At 43.5% G+C, this 25785-nt stretch overlaps 1 protein-coding gene across 1 annotated transcript in view; it reads left to right on the forward strand.

The window, feature by feature from the left end:
- Positions 1 to 25785, forward strand: part of cecr2 (CECR2 histone acetyl-lysine reader) — a 39506-nt gene that overhangs the window by 6062 nt on the left and 7659 nt on the right. Inside the window, exons 2-13 of the mRNA XM_079681782.1 lie at positions 12583 to 12677; positions 14954 to 15137; positions 15918 to 16045; positions 16291 to 16374; positions 17637 to 17731; positions 17882 to 18042; positions 21897 to 21983; positions 23240 to 23387; positions 24398 to 24527; positions 24610 to 24647; positions 24740 to 24831; positions 25123 to 25249. Coding sequence (XP_079537908.1) covers positions 12583 to 12677; positions 14954 to 15137; positions 15918 to 16045; positions 16291 to 16374; positions 17637 to 17731; positions 17882 to 18042; positions 21897 to 21983; positions 23240 to 23387; positions 24398 to 24527; positions 24610 to 24647; positions 24740 to 24831; positions 25123 to 25249 — 1369 coding nt within the window. The remainder of the gene's footprint in view (positions 1 to 12582; positions 12678 to 14953; positions 15138 to 15917; positions 16046 to 16290; positions 16375 to 17636; positions 17732 to 17881; positions 18043 to 21896; positions 21984 to 23239; positions 23388 to 24397; positions 24528 to 24609; positions 24648 to 24739; positions 24832 to 25122; positions 25250 to 25785) is intronic.

Genomic DNA, 25785 nt, shown 5'->3' on the forward strand with positions numbered 1-25785 from the left:
TTTGTACCCTGTGAAACTGCTACCAGGGTGGATATTGACAAACCCAGTGAGTGCATCGGACAGCACCGCTGTGGTTCTGTCGGGGCAGCCCTTTCCTCTCTACGGTTCTGCTCAGTGAACCGTAGAACCCCCCCCCCCCCCCCATCTCCTTGGCTAGCCTTACAAAACATCCTCTTGCACATTGTTGCTTGGCTGATACACTTCACTGTTGCTGGTTTCCACTTTCCTCAGGCCGTGGTGTGTGTGTGTGTGTGTGTGTGTGTGTGTGTGTGTGTGTGTGTGTGTGTGTGTGTGTGTGTGTGTGTGTGTGTGTGTGTGTGTGTGTGTGTGTGTGTGTGTGTGTGTGTGTGTGTGTGTGTGTGTGTGTGTGTGTGTGTGTGTGTGTGTGTGTGTGTGTGTGTGTGTGTGTGTGTGTGTGTGTGTGTGTGTGTGTGTGTGTGTGTGTGTGTGTGTGTGTGGAAGAGGGGTAGTGGTGAAAAGTGTCCAAGAGAGAGGTCAACATGGCTGTCCCCTTCGCCTTGCTTTTTGTCTCCGGTGTATGCTTGATTTCTTGGCTGTGTCTCTGTGAAATGATTCCTAAAATCCCACAGCCAACAGCCTCTGTCGAGGGATCCTCAATGATGTGCCCTTCATTGCCAGACATACCCTTCATGCCAAGGACCTCTGTCCCCGTCATCTGCCCGCTCCCCGCTCTGCTGGCAGCCTGTTCGGCACATTGTCACGCATTTACTCTATACATCTTCATCAGATGCCTGTCATAATCTTATCTCTTGTCATTTGCTTTGGAGACATTCATTATTGTACAAGTGGCGAGTCTTGGAACATTTGTATGCCTTTTTTTTTTTTTTAGTAGAGGTCCTATTTTTTATTTCATTTTCTTTACTGTATATGAATAAACAACATAGCTCTTGCCTAATTGGTGTAAAAGCCCCTTTTTTAATAATCTTCTGACTGTGGCATTTGTTAGTTTATAATTTTATTTTTGTCAATAGATGAAACGATAACAGAAGTTACACAGCAAAAGCATGCCAGCCATTTTGAGATCTTTGAGAAACAATATTTTCCTCTCTCTTGCCAAGATGTAGTTTGCTAATGAATGTCTTCACCATTTTATTTTGGATTATCAGATGAAGAGACTTATGACATAACTTCTTAAGCTTCTACAGTACACTAAAGGTGCCCTTTTTTACTTCTGTCTGGAGCAGAATCTGGGCGTAAAAAAAGGGTACATCCTTTTTTATTTGATCTTGTCAAGTATCTAGTGTCAGTCATGGTTACCAGAGAATACCCCAAAGACTGGTGATGGATTGTCCTCTAGCGTCAAAGACGGGTACAAAATGCATTCCTCCAATATCAAAGCAACACTCAAAGCTTCCCTTCACTTTGACCTCAGCTGTTGTTTTGTTTGTTGCTACTAAGCCGACAGGCTGAGGTGCTGAACCAAGACGTTGATTATTGTAAACACTTGTACACGCGTAACATCAGCATGCTGGTGTCAGCATTTAGATCACTTTTAGTAATGTTTGAAGATTTACAACCTCTGTGCCTTTTATTTGAACTTTAACTTAGAGCAGCTTTTTTGTGATTGATATGAACATCAATTCAATCCTTTAAGCTAGGTCTGGGTTTGACGTTACATTTTCAAGTCATGGGCCATTTGCGTTATGGCAGCTGTTATTTTACAGTGGGTGTCGTTTAATGATGTCCCAGTAGGTTTCATCACAGGCAAGGTCGACACCATGGTGTTACAAGACCGGCACTGCAATTGAGCACATTTGTAAAATATGCGTCAGACATCGGGGTGATTGTTTCTGCCAAGTCCTGTTTTCTGAATGGGAAAATGGGATGTTGTAGATTTGTTAAGTTGTGTTATTTCAATAATAATGTTTTAAAGTATGCTCTGCGATTGGTTGATTAAAAAATGTATATCTTTATCGCCAGCTTTTTGGCATTGTGAATGATCTGATTGATTAAGCCTTGAATGATTAGTTTGACACAATCATTTGTCAAATGATTTGCAAAAATCTCAGTCAAAGTTCTGCCTGCTGCAGTTCAGTGTTTTCCCATTTGTCATTCTCCTTTTTACACATGCTGCAAAGACTTTGTGAGCCGAAAGTAACTCTTACTAGGAGCATTGGGGCTTCTCTCTGGGTTCACACTGGTTGCAGAATAATGACAACAAAGACACAATAACCAAACCCAAGTTCTGAATATTTCCTTCACTTATAACCCTTTACAAAGTTGTGTTTTCAGGTGACCTACCTGATTAAACCTCTTCTCAGTAGATTGTTCTTGCATTTTTGTTTCCATTGGTGCTATGGAGGGACAATATACATTGTGTCATCATCAGTGAGTTGGTAGGGATGGTGACATCACAAAGCGTCACCCAACTTCAGTGTTATTATATGTCTTATCACTAAGTTTAAAAGTTGAATGATCATATTGTCCATCATAACACAGCCTCATGTTCTGTTTGGCTTTTTCAAGCACCATCCCCATCACCCATCCCACTACCTCACATTCCCCCTTTGCGACCCCTCTACCCCAACCCCTTCTCGAGCCCCAGTAGCCTCCCTGTCTCTGAGCCTCAGCCCCTGGCATCACCATGACTAAACCCCAGATGGTGGTTCTTTCTTTCCCTTCCCCCTGGAGGGTGGAGGCTCTCCACTCTGACTGGGTGCTAGCTGCTGCTGCCTCAGCCCATCTGGGGAGGGGGCTCCTGTTTTCGTAAAGCCTCCCGTGTGATTGTAAAAGAAGATTTAGTCCTATTAGATCTGGTAAATAAGCAAGAGCGCGCAGCCTGGGAGCACGTCCTTGTTTCTGTTGTCTTGAAGCTAATGGATTAACAGGGAATGGGATCAGGGCTTAAGTGATGCTCCACCATGGCCCGACTTCAGACGGACACACTTTTGCTGATTCCTAGTTTTATGGATTATACAGTAACTGTCCCTTTTATATGTGTCGCCAGTCTGGCCTCAATTGGTAAGCATGAGGACCATGGGTGATTGTAGTGAAGATGTGTGGCAAGATATCCGCAGCAAATGAAAGCAGAGGTTTGAGGCTGTGATATCGGGATCATCAGGGATCAGTCATGGTTGGTTATGAGGAAATTACCATCCACCTTGCACCATTTTACAATCTTTATCAATTTTCGGGCTGGAGATTAGAGCGTCCTTCACAACAATGATCCATTTTCATCCCAGATCTGCGCTGCTCAATCATCCCTCAACCCTTTCCCTTTCTTCCCTCGTGTCCCACCCACAGACACATCCCCAGCTCAGCCCTTCTTACAGCCTCACAGACCGCAACCTCTGACACGTTCCTTTTCCAGATCAGGCTCAACACTTTTTCACACTCTGCGAATAACCCTCAAAGATCAAGAACCCTTTTTACACGTCTTTTTTAATACCCTCCACTTGCATTCACTGTGATGGGGGGGCTTTGTAAGTGGCTGAAGCCCTTCCCCCAGTTGTGATTGACAAGTGAGAGCAGCAGTACATGCATCAGATGGTTTCACATGGGGAGTGTGTGCACAGAGGGGGAGGCAGAGAGGCACATACACCGGGGTTTGTTTCAGCCAGCTCCATTGTTGCAGCTCCCCATGGTTCCCTCTCTCTGTCTCCAGTCTGAGGCGGCATCCCTCCAGCGTTGGATCCTCGCTCTGGGCTTTTTGCGGCTGGTTGGAAGTAGAGATAAGAGAGACTTAAGTGATGACAACTACAGCAAAACACATCTCATCCAGTGTGAGCCATGGAAAATGTTATAAAGTAGTTGGTTAAAAGTGTCGTGTGTGTGATGCAACATACAGTTAGAGTAGGTAATAAAGAGAGACATTTGTTTTGGAATATATTTCCGTTTTTTCGTAAAGAAAACAACATTTGCAACAAAAGCACGTTAAAGGGGGAAGTTTGAATTCAATGTTTTATAGCGACGCTGAGTTGTCTGTCAGCTGGCACAAGTGGACGCAGAGGAGGCTGTGGATTTGTGAAGTGCAGACTGGCACACTCTTGGCTGACTACATGGATAGCAGGGGGCCTCCGAATGAAGGCACACTTTGAGTGTTATCAACGCCAATGTCTCTCTTTACACATTTTGTTTTCAAAATATAAATGAATGACATATGCCAATGCAATATGGAAATATGAGGCCTGACTTGACGTTCAAACTAAATACAGTGCGCTGTGTTTGAAGAAAAAAAAGGGAAACACAATTTGCATTACACTGTTGTGGGAATGCTTTTTTGGTTACTTATGTCACCATGATATGTAATCTAGGAATGCAGCGCCTGGTCAGAGGATGTTGACAGCCCTTTGTTTGGGGGCGTGTTGGTGAGACTGATATTTGATCCAGCTGTAGAAGTACAGTTGTAGAAACGACTTAAAGGCTTATCAGACACCAACACATTGATTCATTGTTTTATGAAACTCACAGGATATTTCAGGTCTGGAAAGTTATCTTGGCAGCAACTATTTTATCTTTGGTCATGACAACGACAAGGTAGACAGTGCGGGTACAGTGTTGATGTTATGGAGCAATCTATGGATAGATATCTACAAGGAATGTGCACCTGCACATGTTTCATTAGCCATCACAGCGTCTTACTAGATAATGTTGCATTGCCATGCAGCATTAGCTGAGCGTATGTCTACTTTTTTCTGGCCCACCCTTCTTTTTTTGCAATAAATGAAAGGGGGCTTTTACAAATGAATTGAAGGGTTGGGATTGTTCACACGGGGTTCATGTTGGTCTGAAGTTGCACTGTTGTTTGGGAATGTAGGAACCCTGACATGCCAGGCTGTGTTCAAAGACAACAATACCTTTCACTGTTATGTCAAGTATTAAATGTTAAATGTTGTCTTTAAACACAATGCAAAGATCTCAGAATACAATACCTACTCATCGATGAAGCTGATCAGCTATTCGGACAGCTCACATTCTCCAACCTTCTCTGATACATTCATTCAGCATACTGAACAAAAAAGACATGTTGGTTATCAGTGTTGGGAGCAGTAGACATATTTTAGCTTCGGTAAAAGAAGTAGACTAATATCACGTTGTGAACTATTCTCTATTCAAATGTAAAGTTCTGCATTCACCATTTTTTCCAAGATTAAGTATTAAAGTATTGGCATCAAAATATACTTGAATAACCACAAGTTGTATTACTCAATAAACAGAATGGCCCAATCATTTAAAACCACTTATATCACACCATTGAATTGTAATTATTTGTAATATATTATATTACAGATATTTTAAACTACCCTTTATACTGCTTGGTAGCTTTATCTCAAATGTTATATTAACATTTACTAATTGACAACGTCTTCATTTTGTATTACTCATCTAAATCTGCACTGTCATTTATGCTTTAAAGTCAATCTAATGAAGCAAAGTTGAATATACTGTAAAATGGAAATACTAAACTAGCACCTCACCTTTGCCCTTAATCAAAGCACGTGAGTAAATGCATTCCACCACTGTTAGTCACGAGGACACCTGCAAACAGCCATTGTTTGTTGGAATCCAGGACTAAGCCGTATGCCAAGAATAAATACAGCATTCATTGCATCACATATGTAACACACAAGGAGTGTGCGTATTAAAGCGCTCTCACTGAGTGGATACACTCTGTTCGCTTTAGGAGAAATGCGGCACCTAGGTTGAGCAAGCAGGAGTCGCATAACCGGTTGGTAACTTGGTATTAACTAGCTCTTGCTAACCCTTGAATTTGTCTGACAAGGTCCGGTCATGCCCCTAAAGACATATGTCGTCTCTCCATTTACACATTTTGGTTGGCGTCTTCATGTAAGTGAGCCCTCTTCTTCTTTACCCTCCGATCATTTTTGGGACAATTAGAGGTTATTTTCACACTCCATCGGACGTTACAGACTTTCCACCATGGTGTTGGGAGCGTGAAGACCATTTGCCGTCCAATCTGAATAAATCAGATGTTCTTCTTGCATACAGCTACTTCTGTAATTTACTTACTTTTAGGTTGCACTGCTTATGTTAAAAGAGCTGAAGTCAAAACTGTATTTCACCAGCTGTTGGCCTAAAATAATCAGGTGTCTCCAATGTTACACTTAGATTACTCTTCTATTTTCAGTGTGGCACTTAACATTTCCGAATTAAACATTTTCTCTAAAGGCTAATTTTTTTCTCAAGTAACTGCTCCTCTTGTGCTTTAACTCCAAGGCTGTAGGCCATCTGCTTCATGTTGATCCTCCCTTTCAAGACTCTTCACTCCGCAGTCTACAACCACACTGGTCAGGAACTATTTTCTCCTTCCTCAGGCCGGGAGGGTGAGCTTTAACGTTCTGGCTGCGTGTGTATGTGCACGTGTATGCAGGCGCATGTTTACGTAGACAGCCAATGGGACCGCTGGGAGTTGTAAAGCAGGAAGCTCCATTTTATATAAGGAAGTTGATGATGTGGTTTCCTCAGAGCTGACAGTTGAAGTATAAGAGGCAATGGGCTGCATAGGGTGGCCTCTCGTCTCCTGTGCTTAATGATCTTCACCCACATAGCAACTGAGGGAGGCCAAGGCAAAGAGTCTCCGCCTGTCTCCGGAAGGATCTGTCCACCGTCCATCCCTCAACCCTCCTCCCACACAGCCTTTCCTGCTCAGCCCGGCCACCTGTCCCACCTGGCCCTGACACACTATAATAAAACTCTGAATGTTGGAAATGACCTTACAGTTGTGTAATGCATCAGCTATATTTAGTCTGTCGCTGCGCCCGGATGATGGTGCAGCTCCCTTAGGTCTACCTGTAGTCGGTTTTCGGGCGATTGAGGGAGTGCGGTCATCTTTAAATCGGCAGGTTGCAGGTTCGATCCCAGCCCCCGCAGTCAGATGTTGTTTATCCTTGGGCAAAACACTTGACCCATAGTTGCTCCCGATGGCATTGCCAACGGTGTGTGAATGTTAAATACCTTGAGCAAAAGTGGCACATTGCTCTGAATGAATGGGGTGTGAATGGGTGAGTGATTACTTGTAGTATGTAAAGCGCTTTGAGGGGTGGTAAATAGTGGATAAAGCACCATATAAATGCAGTCCATTTACCATTGCTGTTGGCGTGTTTTCATTCAAAAATTGGTAATCTGGCCTTGAGGCTCAAGTTGCTTTATTGTGTCGAAATACTAGTTAAGAGTGGTGTGGAAGACTAACTGGCTCAATCAGACATGGCAGACAGATCAGCCGACAAGTTCTTGTTTTGGTGCGTCAGTCAGATGTTTTGCTCTGATGATCAGATGAGCGGCACATCCTGAGGATGCGAGGGCGTTTTCCTGTGGTGTTATGGCTGTGTGTGCATGTTTGTCATGTGGCAGGAGGTGGTTACGTGTGGGGGTGGAGGGTGTTGTCAGATGATCGCTCCTGGAGGAACCATGTGGGAGATGAAAGTGGGAGGGGAGTGGGGGGAGGAAAATATAAAGAAAGAAGCAAAGGAGAGGAAGAGAGGGCCCTTTACACAACAAACAGGCCTCCCTTCCCCCTCCAGCTAGCTGGCGTCGTCCAACTGTTGGTGATATAGACCCCGGAGGAGCTGTTAACGGCAGTGGCATGGAAAGTATCTGCTCTGAGGGGAGCCAGAGAGGCCAACCCCCTGATACTACTGGCTCTGAGGATCTGACACAACCTTGGAGCCGCTGATACATGTGCTGCTGCAATACTTATCACCACCCTGTCTCTATATCTCTTTTACTACTTATATCAGCCAGGCACGCATACATGCATTTTATCTCAGTTTTTCTCTCTCTACTGATATGAATGGGACACACGGTGGTGCCCAGTAAGAGAAGCCTGTTTCACTTTTATCGGCGAATGCAGATGGTGCCTTGAAGTCAGTTTAGCCTTGATGTCTCCTTGCTTTTACAAAAGTCTGCTCCTCTCTGTTCCATCGTTGATTCATGTGTCATTTCTCGTAATCTTTACCATCCTTGTTGTCTTGTCAAACAGAAACCTTGAGTTACTTCCTAGTGAAGACTCATCCTGGCATCATTAAGGATTCAAGGATAATTTATTTTCATTCCGTAACAAAGGGTTGCGCAATGAAATCCAGGTGTAGCCTGGTCTTTTTATGCTTCACAAGAAACGCATGACAATATCATCATTTCATTAGCCGAATCTTATCCTGTTTTCTTTAAATGGATCCCGTCAGTAGCAGGCTGGGTAAAGGGTGAACTGGATGGCCCAAAGATGCCATACATACTCCATTAAGTACGTTTAAACAGCAGATATGTATTACTCTATGCACGTTCTACCCATGTTGGGTTTACTTTTATGAAATAGCCGTCACCCATTACCTCATCACCTTCAGCAGAGAAAATCTATCTAAGATGCAAGCATGTGAGGGTTGTAATTGAGGTTTTATTGACATGCATCAACCCATTCAGATAGGACGCAGCTCACAGAACCTGAATCAGTTACCTGAAAGGACACGGTAAGGCTGTTATGTGTGAGGTGGAGACCTGAGCCAAGTATCTTAATCATGAGTATTGTGGGGTTCATATGCGGGGGGGGAGAAGATTAGTTGCAGTTGATGTTTCAGTTTCCTTAGCACCTAAAGGCACATGATATAATATATTTATTATTAATACGCGGAGATGAAAACTAACCAAGGTCAATATCTAAAAAGTATTCCGTCCACACGGAATTCGGCTCAAGAAACGTGTCAGTCCACACGAGACCTCTCGACCTGCTGGAGACGCTGTAGTACACATGCCACTATATAACATGTAGTTCATGTAGTTCTCCATGTCCACTTGTTGCTGATGGTTGTGGTAGAGGAGCTGTAGATTTTGCACTAACATCTGTAGCATGGTCAGTAGCGTCTGGAGCACGAAAGCAACCCTCTGATCCGCCATTGTTGTTGTTGTTCATCAGCAATGACGCGGGGGTGAGCAGGAGAGTTGGGGAGAGGCGGGCCTATGATCATTTAGGGCGTACACACGGTGCCGCAATCGTTACGTTACCAGACCTTCCCACTTTGGGATGTGTTATCGTTTGAGGGCTCCGTTTGAGCGGCTCCGTTTGAGCGGCTCCGTTACAGCCTCGTGTGGACGAACCGTCCATACGATAAAGAACTATAGCTGATAACACCCATTTCCTCTCCGTTTGGACGGGGCCTTAGCTGCCATGTTTTTTGGCATCAGTTGTTCTCAATCTTACCACAAGACAAGACTGCCATTTGAAGATATTTCTTTAATGGTCACTGCCATCACTGTTCAGCTTACTCAGATATAAATCCAGCATGCTTTTTGGACAAAAGTATCATGTATGTAATTGAACAACAAGGGGACTAAGTGGTATCTGTGGTGTGTGTTTGTGTGTGTGTGTGAATTTCCACATAGGAATTACAAGTATGTGAGACAGAAGCTGCTTCCTTTGCCAGGAAAATTAAGGCAATTTCTCCTGTTAATGTCAGTGATAGTATATAAGGTGTGACGACTTCTTGTGAGAGAACACAAGTGGCAAGCTGTGTCGACACCACAGGTGTTACTTCTCACACTTTTTAACATTCTTTGAAAAGATGGCTAGGTGTGACGGTGCCTCAAACAATTATTTCCAGTGTGGCAATTTATATTTTTAGGACAATCACTGCCTATCATAACCGTCTTCACTGTCCTCTGCAACAGTGGAGCAAGCAACTGGCTGGTGCGTGGACAATGTGTGGAGGGAGAGGACAGATAAGCAATACAGAGAGAGGAAAAGAGTGGGCAGGAGAGAGGAGCAAGGGTGTTGTCAGGGGAATAATAGAATGCCTCAGAGGCCCTCATGGACACTGTGCCGCAAGACAGGGGGAGGAAAATGGTGTGAAAGAGAGGAATAAGAGGTTAAGGCAGAGAGAGAGAGAAACAGCGGGGGAGTCAGGTGAGAGAAGTGGTAAATACCTTCAGGGTAAATTGCTGATTGCAAACCAGCCTTACAGAGAAGCTGTTGTGATGACACACCTTTCTGACAAGCCTTGACTCCAATCTTTGTCCCGTGTGTGTGTGTGAATACGAGTAGCCTGTTTTGTTCGCGGCAGCAGCTCAGTGATAAATCTGACACTTGAGCTCTATGAGTTATAAACCTTAGAGCTAATCACCTATCCAGCACGCTTATCTGTGAGTCCCATTGATCATTAATGTGGAGCAGGCAAAGTACTACACTGTTTATTCTGTTTAGACACGTGCTTGAATGTAAGTAAAGTGGGTTTTTTATATATTTTTTGTCTATGTTTGTTTTGTCCTTGTAGTGCATTAGTTTGGACCTTATACTTGTATGTGCTGATAGCGGGGAAAGGTTCCCACTGGACACGTCAAGACGAGTGGTTGTTAGCACGGGGGCCACGGAGGGATCGGCCGCCCCGGATATATGGCTGAAGAAAGGGCACGCACACCACATGAAATCCCCTTCCCTCTGCCATCTGAGATGCAGCGTGGCACTTCAAAGGTGGAGCACGGTGGTGTTAATCCACGGGCTGAAGCGAGCCCTCCACTCTGCTGTACTCTTCCCCGGCACCCAGCTTTTTTTCCCTAAAGTGTGATCAAAGTGCAGTGTGTCTCTGATGGATGGGCTCAGAGGCCCAGAGGCTGCCTGACAGAGGACCAGGAAGTGGAAGGCAGCGTGCACAGGATCTCTTGCCGTCCTTTGCACATGGGCTTCTGTTCACAGATAAACACACACAGTATCTTGCTATCCTCTCATGATCACAGGCTACGACATAGTTATGCGGCTCATACATGTGAACAAGCCATGACATACGCGCTTGCTTGAGCAACTGTTTAAAGATTGAATCAGTCTCTTTGTTGTCAGAGCCCTTTTATGTAGGCTTGATGAAACTCGATCAACCTCCAAACCGTAACTATAGGTCCTCTTGCTTATGTCTTAGTATTGAATTGCTCTTAATCCATTAAAATCTGACTCATTTGCCACTGTGAGCGCGTTGATCTGTACTCTCTGAAATTGGTCATTCGAATGTGCTCATCAAACTTAATGAAGTGTTTACCTTCGAGTCACGAGACCTAGCTGATTTTTTGTAATCTATCATAAAACTCAATCTCTGGCAGGTTTCTGTAGTAGCTTCAGTCAGAAGCAGGCTGCTGAGGTTTCCCTTAAACTCTTTTCTTTTCCGACCTCAAGAAGACAGATCAATCTTATCCTGTTTTTCAACTTCTTACTCAACCTCCTTTCTGCCTCTCCCCTCCTCCTCCTCCTCCTCCTCCTCCTCCTCCTCCTCCTCCTCCTCCTCCTCTGTTTTTCACCGCGCTGACTTGTTGGCTCCTGGCTTCCGTCGTACTTCATGGCCGGGAGGTGTGTACGCCGACCTTTGTTGACCCCTGAGCTCACCCAGGTTCCTTTAGCGAGAAGCAGACTGACAAGAGATGATAATTACGTGCCTCCTCGTCCTTGAGATGAATTTGGACCATTTTCTTTTTTACCTCTTGAACCAGCAGGATACTTTTGTGGGTGTATATAGGGGTGAGGGTCTGTTGCTAGTCTGAGACAATAAGACACTTTTCATAAACTCGAAAGCAATATGTCTTCTTCTTCTTAACCTCGAAGAATACTCTGATAGAAAAATAACTGGACGCAGAAAGTGTGCTTCTTCTCCTTCTTGAAAGAAAAGTCAGGTTGTGGTACGAACATTTCTAGCAATTCGAAAACAACCTACCTAAACATTTCTGAAACAAGTAAGGGAGGAAAGATCTGAACATCTTTTGGCCTCTTCCGGTTATGGACTAAAAAACGAAGTAAAGAGTATTCAGCTGCAGGCAGACATGTTCTTTTCCTCAACAGTATTTCGGCCTTCCGTCTGAAGGGGCTTGTTTGCATCCTGCAAAAAAAGGGGCTTTAAGTGAAATGGACACTTGACGCTGACGGAGCACTTCACATTTGCATACCTCCTCTCAGCATCGTGTTCCATCAGTCTCTCTCCTCCTGTTCTACTCCACAGCTTTTGGGTATCATAAGGGAGAGCAGTGTATGATGGGAAACTGTGGGTCGGTTGGTCACCAAAGCAGAGGAGGGGGGTGGGGGGGGGGGGCAGGGTTGTGCTGTGGCTCTAGGCCCCTGCTGCCTCCCATCTCCCCTTGGTGCTTTCAGGCCTTTTAGAGTTTGCTCTGCCGGTTACTGCCGCTTCATAAAACCTGAATGGCTGAAACACAATGCCAGGCAGGAGAGGGGTCATGGTTGAACTTGAACCTCGGCTCCAGCCAAACAACCGCTGGCAAAACCAAGAAGCCTTAATAAGAAGACTGGCCAAATTCCAGGCAACCCTCCTGCTGTCCGCCTCTGCCAGCGTACCTTATGCTGTCACATGCAAATGCTATAACTACCTATTACAATGTCTTATTCCCTTGATGCATCTGAGATATCGCCTTTTCTTTTCTCATCCATTTGAATACAATGTTGTTTATGTCAAGAAATCTGTGTTTTGCTCATAATACCTTTTGAGTCATCCTTTGAAACTCACGAAAGTGCCGCAATCTTTCGTAATGTTTTACCCGTACATTTGTTCTCATATCTCTGGTCTGTTCGGCAAAAGTACCTGCTGTACGTGTGCACTGACCCTGCTTTGTCCTTTGTTCATCCAGGAGCTGGAGAAAGCCCTATCCGAGCAGGACTTGGACTTCCTTGGGGACCTCATCGCTTGTCTGTTGCAGGGATGCTACCAGCGCACTGACATCACGTAAGTGTAGAAGGAGAAAGGAATCGTGTTTACTAGAAAAAAGGCTGTTGAAATGAATGTCACTGAAGCTCAAGTTACTTTTGTGCAATGGGATTCACAACTGATGGATACAGTTGGGAAAGAGAATTAGAAGTTGTGGTAAACATGAAACCCTGTGTACATTGACCGTTTTAATGACACTGAAGGCTTGCGGTACAGAGGTGGACAAGATTCACATTTCAATATAAACATACCTGAGTTTCTTGTCAAGACCTGCTCTTGGTACAATGAGGAAATGTGGTGCAAGCCCAATAAAGCCAGATTCAAGCATTTAGTGTTTCCTTCCACCATGCTGAGAATTATTCAGTGTTGTGATTAGATGCCAATATTATACTGTTATGAAACCTTTGTGTTGGTTTCTTTGGTTAACAGTGGAAAATAATCAATTCACATGTTTTCCAACTTGACAAGTAGCTGCCAAGATAAAGCCGTATTTCCAACTACCTCAAATTAGTCATCACACCCAAGAGCCATAAGAGGAAGTGAGTCACCGGAACAATGGCTCGCTGAGGAGTCAAAATGTACTCACCATATGGTGACTTCAAGTCTGTGTGATGAAATCATGCTGTTGTAATACAGCAATAAATGAAACCACTGAAACTTCCCCATCCTCTGTGAACGAATGATGGGAGAAAGTTAGTACGTATCAGAGGATTTTTCTCAAATCTACAAATACGTTACATTTCTCATGGGGCTTTCCCCTTCATACACCTATTGTATGCCATTATTACAAGGAATCATAGTGGGTACCAGTGAGCCGATAAGCAGGGACGCAGGAATGATCCAGTTTTTCCACCCCGGCAACCGGTAACAGGAGGACAACCTGCTTTATTGGACTGGACAGGCGCTGGCATCCTGGGGGTGGCTGCTCAGCACTGGCCTTTCACAGAGCTTCCCTTTTCATCCGCACGTGTTAAACGCTCTGCCGGAGCGGGGGAAAGGGGCGGTGGGGAGGGAGGATGTTGGGGAGAACGAGGGACAGAAAGTAGGAGCGAGATGGGGCAGTTGAGGAGTGATGGGGGGGGGGGGGGGGGGGGGTGTTGGAGCTGGAGCTGGAGCTGCAGCTGTGTGAAAAGTGCACACTGCTCTTTCAAGATAAGCCATTTTTTCCCTGGCCCTCTTTCTCCGCGCCGTTGCATAGATGCTCACCCCTGCCCCGAGCCCTTGTTCTGTTCCTCTGAGTTGGAACTGAAAGGTACAGATTAATCGGCGAGACCTGAACCGGAACCAACGTTTATTTACCGGCTCCCACTCATAGCAGAGATACAACCCCACTCCCATTCAGAGAAAATTGTCTTTTTTCTATCCAGCCCCACCTCCTCTGTCACACCAGCCCCTTGGGTAGTTTGAACTTTGTTTGTTTCCAAAGCTAAGCATCACAAAAGGACGCTAGTTGATATTGAGACGTTGTGTGTTTGCCTTTCAATCTGCATACAGCATTTGCAATTGAATTGCTTGCACTTATCCATACTGACAGATCTTAATTGACCAAGAAAACCTTAGTCTGGTTTTCTTTTTATTATTTGTTTAAATAATTGTCATACCCATCTGAATATGTAGTTAACAAATAATGATGTTCCTTATAACTTAATGATCCAGTCAAAATGTGTTAAAAGTCACAACAGTCAGATTAGAAGATTAATGAAGTTTACTGTGAAAAACATAAATGTATCAACAATTGTAGGCACTTTACCTCATGAAAACTAAATTCCTACTATAATCAGATGTTATGGTTATAATGAGTTAACTTTACAGTGAATAACACTACCTACATATAACTTATCATCAGTTATCAAACAAACGGAGAAGACAACAATTGCTTCAAAACAAACCCCAAGACCAAAATCACACATAACGAAGGCACAAGACCTATACCTGACCCACATAGTCTTTACCTGAGACCCTCTCAGTACACAAGGTACCGCTCCACAACCCTGTATACCAGCAATACATTCAAAGATCAGTGATTCAGGGAAATACAAAAGGGATTTTGTACCAGAATGGTTAATTATACAAGTTATGCAAAGATCTCTCAAAATGAAAAAGACCGCCGAAAAGCCCTGATTATTGGGATAATAAGTGAAATTTTTTAAATCAATATTTCTGAGGAAAGCCATGTATGACCAAATAAACGGTCAATATTGGTTTTGAAAACAATGTACCATGTCTGGAGCAACATGTAGCACCTGTCTCTCTTACACTCTGCCTCTCCTTTCTTCTGTTGTACTGCCCTTCAGCCCCCGGGCATTTAGCAGTTACCTGGACGACATCATCAGCTACCGATGGGAGCTGGAAGAAGGGAAGCCTAACCCCCTCCGAGAGGGCCCCTTCGAGGATCTGCCTCCCCGCACTCAGGTGCAACTGCTGCACCGGCTGTGTGACTACCGCCTGGATGCTGCTGACGTCTTCGACCTGCTTAAGGTACACGTCAACGAGGATCAGATCAAACTCCCAGGACATATTTGTTTCCATGCATGAATGGTTTTTATGCGTTGTACTCAGGTTTGAGGTTCTATCTTTTGTGACTGGATTGAAATCCAAGCCATGTGGTTGTCTGCAATAATAATGTTGACTCATGTGTTGCAAAAAACAGTGAAGCCATGTTAGTTAATGTGTGAAGCCTGGCAAGCATTTCACCCGATAAATAGAAGTGGGTTCTATTGATACTGTGTGTATATGGAATCAGTTTTTTTTTTTTTACCTGATGCTTTTTGAAGCACCTGAGCACAAAACATGATGTTGAACCACGCATTTTTATTCTTTAATTCATTTAATTACACTTGAGTGTTTTTATTGTGACACTAATTGGAGCCGTACGATTTCCCTTTACATTCGCACTTACATTTGTAAGGGAATGCTTGCAGTCTAACTCAAATCACAGTAATGTACCTTTTAATAGCACCTGACAAAGAGCAGCAGGTTAACATATATTCTTGAATGAAATAAAATGCAACTTATAATATACCTTTAAACCTCCATGCTGTGTGTCAGTTTATCATTTCCCTCTGATATCCCATGAAATCAGATTATCGGAAATAATTTAGCAGGTATAATTTATTAATGCACTCAGAAAGCGCTTTATGATTCACAGCGGTGTAGGCTCAAGGGACTAAATGACATCACCCTCTAATGATTTAGGATTTAAAAAGACAGTCCTACACATGATTTAAGAAATGTCCTGTCCCCACCTTCCCCCACCAGGGACTGGATGCAGACAGCCTGCGAGTGGAGCCTCTGGGCCAGGGGGGAGATGGAGCCCTCTACTGGTACTTCTACGGCACCCGTATGTACAAAGAGGAGTCCGTCAAGAGGAAAGCACAGAGGACCAGGTCAATATTTCTAGGAATTGCACGTCTCCATTCCCCGTCCTTTACACCAATAATTAATGTTATGTTCCTGGTCAGGCTTTCTGTGGTTAACTAGCGCATGTGCTAAGTGTGTAATTGCAGTAGTTTGACCCTGGTTTACAGGCCTGTTGAGGGTTAATTATAGAGGTCTCCCATTGCTAATTACCCCCGTTAACAGGCTATAATTGCTAAGACTTATTTTCTACATCACGCTGTTTTTCCAACAGTGAAAGCGCTGAGCTGACATTACCAGAGAGAAAAAGAAGGGGAAGACCACCAAAGAAGAAAAAACTGGAGGACTCCCCGCTAAGGTGAGAAAAACATTTGTATTTGTTGTCGGTGCCAACGGTGTGTAGCGGAGAAGCCATCACATGTGCATTTAGCCATGTGTTGCACAGATGTACTGCTCGTGTCAAAAGAAAAGCTGCATTTAACTGTCAGAGCAGATGCTGTGCCTGTTCACCACATGGTCTTTGTGTGCAGAGATAATAGAGAGGGATAATAAAAAAGAAGCATAGCTGTACAAAACAATACACAATCTGGGTTTTTAAGAATAGTGTTATTATTACCCTTCCTCTAAATCAGTTGTTGCCTGATCTGAAGTCAACTGCTAAATCCGAATAGTAAAATATGATAAATACCAGGTGTCGACAACTTGTATTTTAATTAAGGATGCACCGAATATTCGGCCACCGAAAATTATCGGCCGAAAATGGTTAAAAAGGCCCTTTCGGCTTTCATATCACCGAATGTCAGAGAACAGGTTATGTTGATCATACTCCGCATATTTGTCCGGGTGTTTTGATTTCAAGTGGTGGAGTAATCCCGAAGTGGTGAAAGTCTTTGCAGTTACACCCCCTCGAGAAATGTCAGCTGAACACGTTTTACAAATTGCAATCCGCGCCTCTTATGGACCCATAATAGTGATTATTATTTAAGTTAAGTTAAGTTTTGCCATAATCATGTCTTTTTCCATAATCAGGAATCTGAACAACATTGGTAAAAAATGTATACATTATATTATATTATATATATATATATATAATATAATATAATATAATATTTCTATTAATCATTTTCGGCATTTCGTTTTCGGCCAACTGTTTCCTATTTTCGGTATCGGTTTCGGCCAAGAATTTCCCATTCGGTGCACCCCTAATTTTAATAGACTCTTTTGGAACAGCATAATGTTCATGGATATATACATCAGAGCAGTCATAATTGTATTATTTGTAATTCTAAATGTACCCTGTCCACCTTGCTACTGTATACTGCACAGTTGGCTTTAAGTTAACCTGAAAATGGTTTCTATATCCTGGGTGATACAGTCATTTGACAGGCTGTGTCAATGTGAATAACAGTTAAAATGTGTAACAGTGTAATAAAACGGGTGTATAACCGGTGTAATAGGGCTGTATTTATATGTAATATGGGTGCAATAACAGGGTGTTAATAGTTGTTGTATTAGGAATAAAACCAGCTGAAGATGTAGTAGTTATAAGCAATCGGATTCATCCAAAATAATTGTGGTTTCTATTATTCTTCAATGTTTTTTTTTTTTTTACATTTTCAGTGATGTGGAGAGTGAAGTGTCAGAAGTGACCGAAGAGACAGAAGTGAAGGAAGAAAATACTGAAAATGGTCTGGATGATCTCCGTCCAAGCGCAGGTGAAAGGATCTTATTAAAGCAACTTCATTTTCATGTTTACTACATGAAAGATATCTGTGAGCTTTATTCCATTTTGACTTTCACTGAATGTCTCTATACATTCTCCCTCAAATCAATAAGCCAATGTCTCTCTCCTCTGCTTCCACCAGGCCGTAAGAGAGGCGCCTGGTCCCTTGTGTGTGATACAGAGGAACAATGGGTCGGTCTGGCAGAAAGCATCAAGGACAAAACCTCCCCGCAGGACCGCCATCTCTACCGTGTCATCAGCCAGAACTTCCTGCCTGAGATCAGCAGCATGATCGAGCACAAGGTTAGACACCGAAGAGACACGGCTGTCATTAGTCTCCATTACAGCAGCACATAATGTCTTCTTTTAGATAGTGTCTGGGTACAGTGTATTTGCTACTGACAAGAGTGTTATAGTGATGAATAACCGCAAATCCGACAGTCGTAGATGTTTCAGTGTTAAAACTTTAAAAAAGCTCATTTATTTTTGCATTCTATTCTTGCAAAGCTGACCTGACGTGATTTTGTGTTTTGTGTAGTCTTTCTTTCTAACAAAGCTAATATACTGAGTGTAGCGATGGTGGGACTCTCTTTCTAACTTAATCTGAAAGAGACCCTATCATGTTTTTGGGGTTTTCCCTCCCCCCGTCCCCTCCTGAAACGCCTCCATTGGACTCCTTGTTTACCTCTGTAACATAGTGACATCACTCGGTAACACTCACACTTCCATCGACTTGCACTTCAACACATTGTAGGTGACTTCCTAAGGGGCGTGACATCTCTAAGTGGTTGACCAATCACAACACAGCCGGCGAGCTAACAAATCAGAGCAGACTGGGCTCTGGTTTCAGACAGAGGGTGAAAAGAGGTGCTGCAGCACAGGCAGAATGAGAAAAATAAAGACCTTTTTGAACATTAAAACATGGAAACATGTCGCATGTCAATTAAACCTCAAAATAAGTATACTAGGACCCCTTTAACTACATTGATTTGAACTTAAAGTGGACCTATCATGCTATATTTGAATAACATATTGTTGGGACATACCTATATAAAACATGTCTGCAAAGTTTTTTTTTCAAAATACCAAACAGATCATGCATTTTAGCCATGCCTCATTTTGCTCTATTAGCTCTTTTTTAGCCCTGTTTTTGCAAGGGCTGAATCTGTGAGAAGTCTTCTTCACTGCTTTTGTGGCAGACTACAGCGCCACCTACAGGCCTGGCATATGTACTACAGCGTCTCCAGCGCTTTCGAACGGCAATGGCCGTGGCTGTTGCCCTTATAGGCGGAGCTCCTCGTTTCTGACATCAGAGATATTTCAAATCTGCATCAGATCCGTTGCAGCCCCGTTTTGGGTATGGAGGAAAATATAGACTGTTGTGTTTTCTGACACTTGGTGAGTTCCCTGACACACCGGGGACACATATTCATGTATAAAAGACGTACAAAAGTGCATTTTGCATGATAGGTCCGCTTTAATCTTAATTTACAATTGTAGGAAAAAATAACCCTTGCTAGCTACATTTTTATGACTTCAATTTGAAATGAACGCTAATTTCAGGCCCTATGCGTTTGACTTTCTTGACATTGGTGGCCTCCAATGGAGCTTGGGTAATGAGGCTTGAAAGATTAGGCAATCTCCATTCAGGTGCTTTCATGTTCTGACACGGATCACTGTCCTCCTGCAGGAGTTTCATTCATGGTGCTGGACCCTTTAGTTGGGACAGCTGCAGGAGAGGCGAAGTGATGTGAAGCCGGTCTGTGCTTGCCTTTAATTCTGCTCACAGCCAGGTAAAGAGCCCCCGGGCCTTTAACTGGATCCTGACTGCAGAGATTGCGTTAGTTTGGCAGGGCGCATGTTCTGTTGTAATCTTCATCAGGCTTGGCCATACCTTGGGTCATGCTCATTAGTCAATCATATCTTCCTTAGAATTTGAGTCAAGTACCTCAGGGGGAGATGATAGAGATAATTTGTTGACCCGTTCATAGCAAGCATGAGTCAAAACAACCCCACCTACGCGATTTCCCTTTACTTTCCCTACTGCTAGTCAAAGCTTCCCTGTTTTTTGTCCTACCTGTATGTATCCAAACGTAGGTTATTTCCACTCATGCGATGAATAACCCGCAGTGACTGTTGCCATAGAAACCCCCGCAGCCTTTTCTCCATCATCAGCAGTGAAGTAAAGAATCCAGCTGACAGTTTGATGTTGGCCGAGCAGTCAGTCACTCCTCTCAGACGGACAGTAGATGAGTATCCTCTCATCCTTCATGGTCTGTATACTCAGCTGCATTACTCATACATTACGAATCTGGCATTCAAATGTCTCTTGCTTAACAGCTTTATCAATAGAGATTAGTAGTGAATCCTTTTGGGGTTTAGTAATGTATGTGTGTAATGAGTATGTTGTTTTTGGTTTGGGCTGGTCAGTAAAGGAGTACTTTTTGCGTACGTTTCTTTTTTTTATTCTGCATTGATTTGACAACGCTTTAGACTTGGAGGGATGTATTTCTGGTAAACAAAACAGAGAACTTTGGTTGGTCTTTTTCTCGTTATAAAAAACCTGTTTAATTATCCTTTGCTCGATTCTCGATGAAAGTGCATTCCCCTGATGTTGTTCTTATGTGCAAAAGAAATCCACTGAAGTCACACAGCAGGAGATCACATGAAAGGATCCTGCATTTTAATTGAATATACATCATCACACCACGTTTCCCTATGGTCCTGAGTCTACAGTGTGAATCTTTTTTTTTCTTAGGCTCAATTTTGATCATCCGAGAACATAAAAAAATGTAATGACCAAATTCATCTTATGCAACATATTCGTCTTTACACCTGGCCTCTATATGACATTTTTGAGGGGGTGTGTAAATACTATAAAGACTTAGTATTATGTATAACTATTTTAAACGTCCAGTGATTCTCTACTTTTCCATTTGCCCAACAATATCAACAATAGTCCCCAAACCCCCATACTATTCAATTTCCAATAATAGGGAAAAAGAGAAGCTGCTACTCCCAACATTAAAGCAGCTTGAATCAGCAAATGTTTAGCATTAATTGACATAAATACATCCGTCTTTATGTGGGCGTGTCCCCTCTTGAATCCTTCGCTCCACGTGTCTCACTCTGCCGTCACCAGCCGCTTCACGGGGCGCTGACAGCAGGCGGGATCTCACCTTGAGGCGGGACGGAGCCTCCTGAGTGACAGCTCTGCTGCTGCAGGATCCTCTCGACCTCTCCAAGTGTCGACACCAGAGGCACTCTATCTGGTCGTGTGCTGGGTGGAGGGGGGGGATTTAGTGCTGCTGGTAATGTAGGAAAGAATTGTAGCGCCTCAGGATATGCCGGCGCTTCACACTCAGGCAGAGATGGAGTGGGGACAGAAGAGTTGTGGAGGGCACCATCAGATCATGAACATCCGTCTTCCTCTGCCTCCACACATCTTCCTTTCTCTTTCTCACGTGCACACACACACTGGCTTCATACAGCTGCATCTTTTTTAACTGCCATGATTGTTTTATGGCTGATCAAAAGTCAGATTGTTGCACCATTCAGTGTTATCTGCCCCGGGATGACACTTTATCATCTTCCCTGGTGAACTCTGAAATGATCTACAGCAGCTATCCCTGATACAGAGCGCCTTTAAAGGGATCTGTTTTTTTTTTCAATGCACCATATCTGAATCACTCAAATATCATGATGTGGATTGTTGGCGGTCATTTCGAATGGAAGGATTGCAAATGCGCTGCTCAAAAGTTGCAGTATTGGCTGTCTGTTGTTGTGTCACTGCCTTGTGTATTTGTCAAGCTGACTGCTAGGCTTTCACCCCCAGGGAAAGGTGGGGGAATGTAGGCAGCTCTGAGAGAGGGTGACTTCGGGTGGGGGGAGGGGAGAGCAGAGCCAGTGACCTCTCTATACTCACTCGCTCCTCAACAACTCCCCAGGGCCTGACAGTGTGTTGGCTTGTGTGTGGCGCTCAGTCTTTCTGTCTTGAAGACTCAATCAGTAATTTGTTGACCATGTAAATACCAAGCACATGTGTCATTCAGAGAAACAGGATATTTCCTATATAATCAGTGAGGAAGCGATAAGTAGATAGATAAACAGCTGTATGGAGCCGAGCTAACCTTTTTATTCTTTTCCTTTTTTTCTAGGAGCGGGAGCAGAAGCAGAAGCTACTCGACCCTGCCCCAGTTCGCATATCACAACGGTTCTCTGAACACAACAACCAAGAGGAGGAGGTGCGTGTTTTTCTGTCTACTTGTGTCCATGTTTTTAATAACATGACAGACCGTAAGTACGCTTTTGCAGCAGCTGTGTTTCTGGAAAGACACTCAGACTTTATTATTTATTTAACTAATATTTCTTTCCACTAAATGTTTTGCCCTTTCCTTTTTATATTGATATACAATAGAGTGGTGCAGCAATGCATGCTTTTGTAGGCAGACCCAGACGTTAACAGGACAAGGGCTCCCTCAACAGAAAGCAAATGGAATTCTTTCCTTGGATTTTGAATATGGCAGAGAATAAGTTCTGAAGCACACACACATTTATGATACTTTCATGTTTTGTTCAGCAGGATAATCTCTACATTAACACCACTTTACTAATAGTTGTAGCGTAAATGATATCGCCAAAAGCTATAATGGAACTTGTGGTGGCTCAATCCCCAGTTACGTTTGAGTCGCCGAGAGGCTAAACTTGGCTATAAACTGTGTCGCGTTTTCGAAGAGAAAGTCCATATTGAAGCAAGATAGTTTTAGGATATTTAATAAACAAAACCATAACATAGTAACTATGGACAAAACGGTCCACATAAAAAATGAGAGCACAAGCTCACCCTCTGTCATCCGCACTCGACATCAAACAGGTGACTTATATAACCAAAGCACACCCATGTGACAATTACCGGAAGTGCTCAACAAACAAATAAAAGTGACGTAAACAAATAATAATAATAATACAAATAATGAACTTAGGCTAAGTAGCCTTATGGCACCTACAGAACTACATTATGTTTGCATGACTTCACGTTATCACTGCTATCAGCCGACTTGTGGCCTGATTACGTTTAGTTGTAATAATTTTGTCATTTATTATTATTATTAACCACAGTTTTAAGACACTAAAAATCTTCAAACCTAAACCAGTTTTAATTTAGTAACATATTTTATGTTGTAGAATAAATCATGGAACTCTCGTATGTGTATTGACCACAGAGCTTATTTTGCAATCTATCAAGAAACGAAAAAAAACATTGAGTTTGAGACGAGGGATTGCTAAAATGCTAACTTAATTCCAGGTTGAGGACTAATTCCTGCAACTATATGTTTGTTCATATCAGTCGTTTGGGGTCTGTTTGCTTCCTTTTTTCTGGTGTTTGGAAATGTGATCAAGTTAAAGGTATCCACCTTTTATCATCCTCATATTCTTTACAAACTATCCTTTATTGACTCCAGATGAGACTAATGGGCTTGTGTGTATGTTTTGTTTCCAGGACAACCTGCCTTTATCAGAGGACGACAAGAAGAAATACGAAGAGCTGGACAGGCAGGTCCTGCTGGCCGAGCAGCGGAGGGAAGAGGAGAAACTTCAGCAGGAAGACCAACAGAGAGAGAAGCAGGAGAAGATCAAAGCTGTGGAGGGTAAGATGGATGGCTACTAAGATGGATGAAAAGATGTACCACTTGTGTTTGTCCTAAAACGTCCCACTTGATCAGATCCTAATTAAATTTCTGTGGCACTGCAGGAAGCCCACGTGCTTATACATTTGCTTGTATTTGCAGAAGGGTTAGAAAATAAAAGCAAAGTGCCAAAAGTCAAATATGAAGGAGCATCAATAATTTCACATTCTTTCATCAGCGACCTGTCAGCAGCAGGTAGGGGGCTTTCACACTCTTCTATCAACTCTGGGATCAAGGGCAGAATGGATTGCGAAGGGCACGCCACACACACACACACACACACACACACACACACACACACACACACACACACACACACACACACACACACACACACACACACACACACACACACACACACACACACCTCCGTCGCTGTGGTGTGGCTAGTAACGGCTTTCAAATCTGCAGTAGCGAAGCAGCGTTCGACAAAGCATTGTGATTTATGTATAGTACACAGAGACTGTGAGAGGGAATGTTCAGGGTCTTTAATCACAGGATCACTTCTCTTTTTCTCCCCCCTCTGATGTCATCTGTCAAGGGTTAATGAACTGCTGATTGTGCTTCAGTGGAGGAGCCTCATTAATGTATTATAGATGAACAGCAGGACCTTGCCTGCTCTGTGTGTGGAACCCTCTCTCAAACCTTTATAATTCACGCGCCGGGGAGATGGGGGGGGGGGGGGCAGCAGGCCTCTCGTGGAAAAAAGAAAACGCAGCGATACATATGCCCTCGCTCTTCTATGTCCTGCTCTTTTGATCAACTGTGCCTAAGAAAAGATGGCTGAGGAAAATGGTCTCTTTCTACTTATCTCCAACCCTGTATCTGAAGGCCGGGGAATGGTTTTCATTGACTCTGTAGCAACTGTTACTCAAAAGCAATAAAAACATTGTTTACCCTTCAGCCTCCTGAGACTTTTGATGTTGTTGTTTTGTTTCTAATTGCCCCATGTGTTCTTCCTTCATTCTCAGAGCGAGCAAAGAGGCGGAAGATGCGCGAAGACAGAGCCTGGTTACTGTCTGAAGGAAAGGACCTGCCGCCTGAACTGCTCAATCTGGAGCCTTCCTCTCCTGTCCACAGAACACGCCGGAATAAAGCATTGTAAGTGGCTTTTGTACATGTCTCTTCAGATTCCATGTTCTACTTGAATTGTGATTAACGTGTTGTATGTTTGTCGTTCCAGCTATGAAATCGACGACGACTACACAGATTTATACAAAGGTATGCCGACAGAGCAGTTAGTCGAGGCGGTTGCTTTTATCTTTGTTAATGTTTGATTTAATGTGCGATCTGATCCAATCTCTATTCTGCAGTGCTTGAGGTCTTGAAAGCTCATAAAGACGCGTGGCCTTTCTTGGAGCCTGTGGATGAATCCTATGCCCCCAACTACCATGAGCTCATCCAGGTACTAAATACTATACAATGGCACGTGACAGTAGTAGGTTATACATTTGTGTGTGGTTCACAGCTAAATCAGAATCTGTTTTTTTGGGGGTTTTTTTGCCAAGAGAGTCATCAGCACAGTTACATAACACAAATTAAAAACAATCACAGTTAACATATGACTATTTTAACACATTTAAAATAAAGACAATATTTTCACAAAATATACATTTGCAAATATACATATACCATTGTGTTCAACCACATATGTAGAACCACTTCTTACTGTTTATTCGTCTTTTGATCTCCTCAGACTCCCATGGACCTGTCCACCATTGAAAAGAAGCTGAATGACGGGGATTACGTTTCTAAGGAGGAGTTTGCTGCCGACGTGAAGCTCATGTTCGAGAACTGCGTAGAGTACAATGGAGATGACAGCGGTAAATAAAAACAAACACAAAACTTCATCCATCAAAAATGTTTCCTCTGTTTCAAAAACGTATGCATACAAATCAGTTTCATTTGGTGTGTTGTAAGAAAGATGTGCATATTTAGAATTTTGGGGCAAGAGTCAGGGGGTGACAGTGGAACAGGGGGCAAAAGAAAGGGGGCTGGACTTAGTGCTGCGTTGGGGCCGGGGCCAGGGCAGCCATGACAGTGATTAATGAGGAGTGATTGAGCTGTGCTCCAGTGCTCAGGGGGATCTGAGCCCAGCAGTGCCACAGAGACATTCCAGCCCCTAAGCCCCCTGTCTGGAGCCATCCATCCAACTGAATACTCTCCCCGGGGACAGGGGGAGGAGAGGAGAGCGAGGGGGCCCAGGGTGGAGCAGGAGGAGTAGAGGGAAGGAGTTGGAGGAGCAGGGGTCAACTTACGCCCTTTGACTTGGTCAGTCGGCCATGCTGGGCCCAGAACAGAGGAGCAAGTGTGGCTCTATGGATACATGGCGTGCATATCGGTCGGTGGTGTTTGAGTG

This window comes from Notothenia rossii (assembly GCF_949606895.1).
Source record: "Notothenia rossii genome assembly, chromosome: 5".
NCBI classification, from domain to species: Eukaryota; Metazoa; Chordata; class Actinopteri; order Perciformes; family Nototheniidae; genus Notothenia; species Notothenia rossii.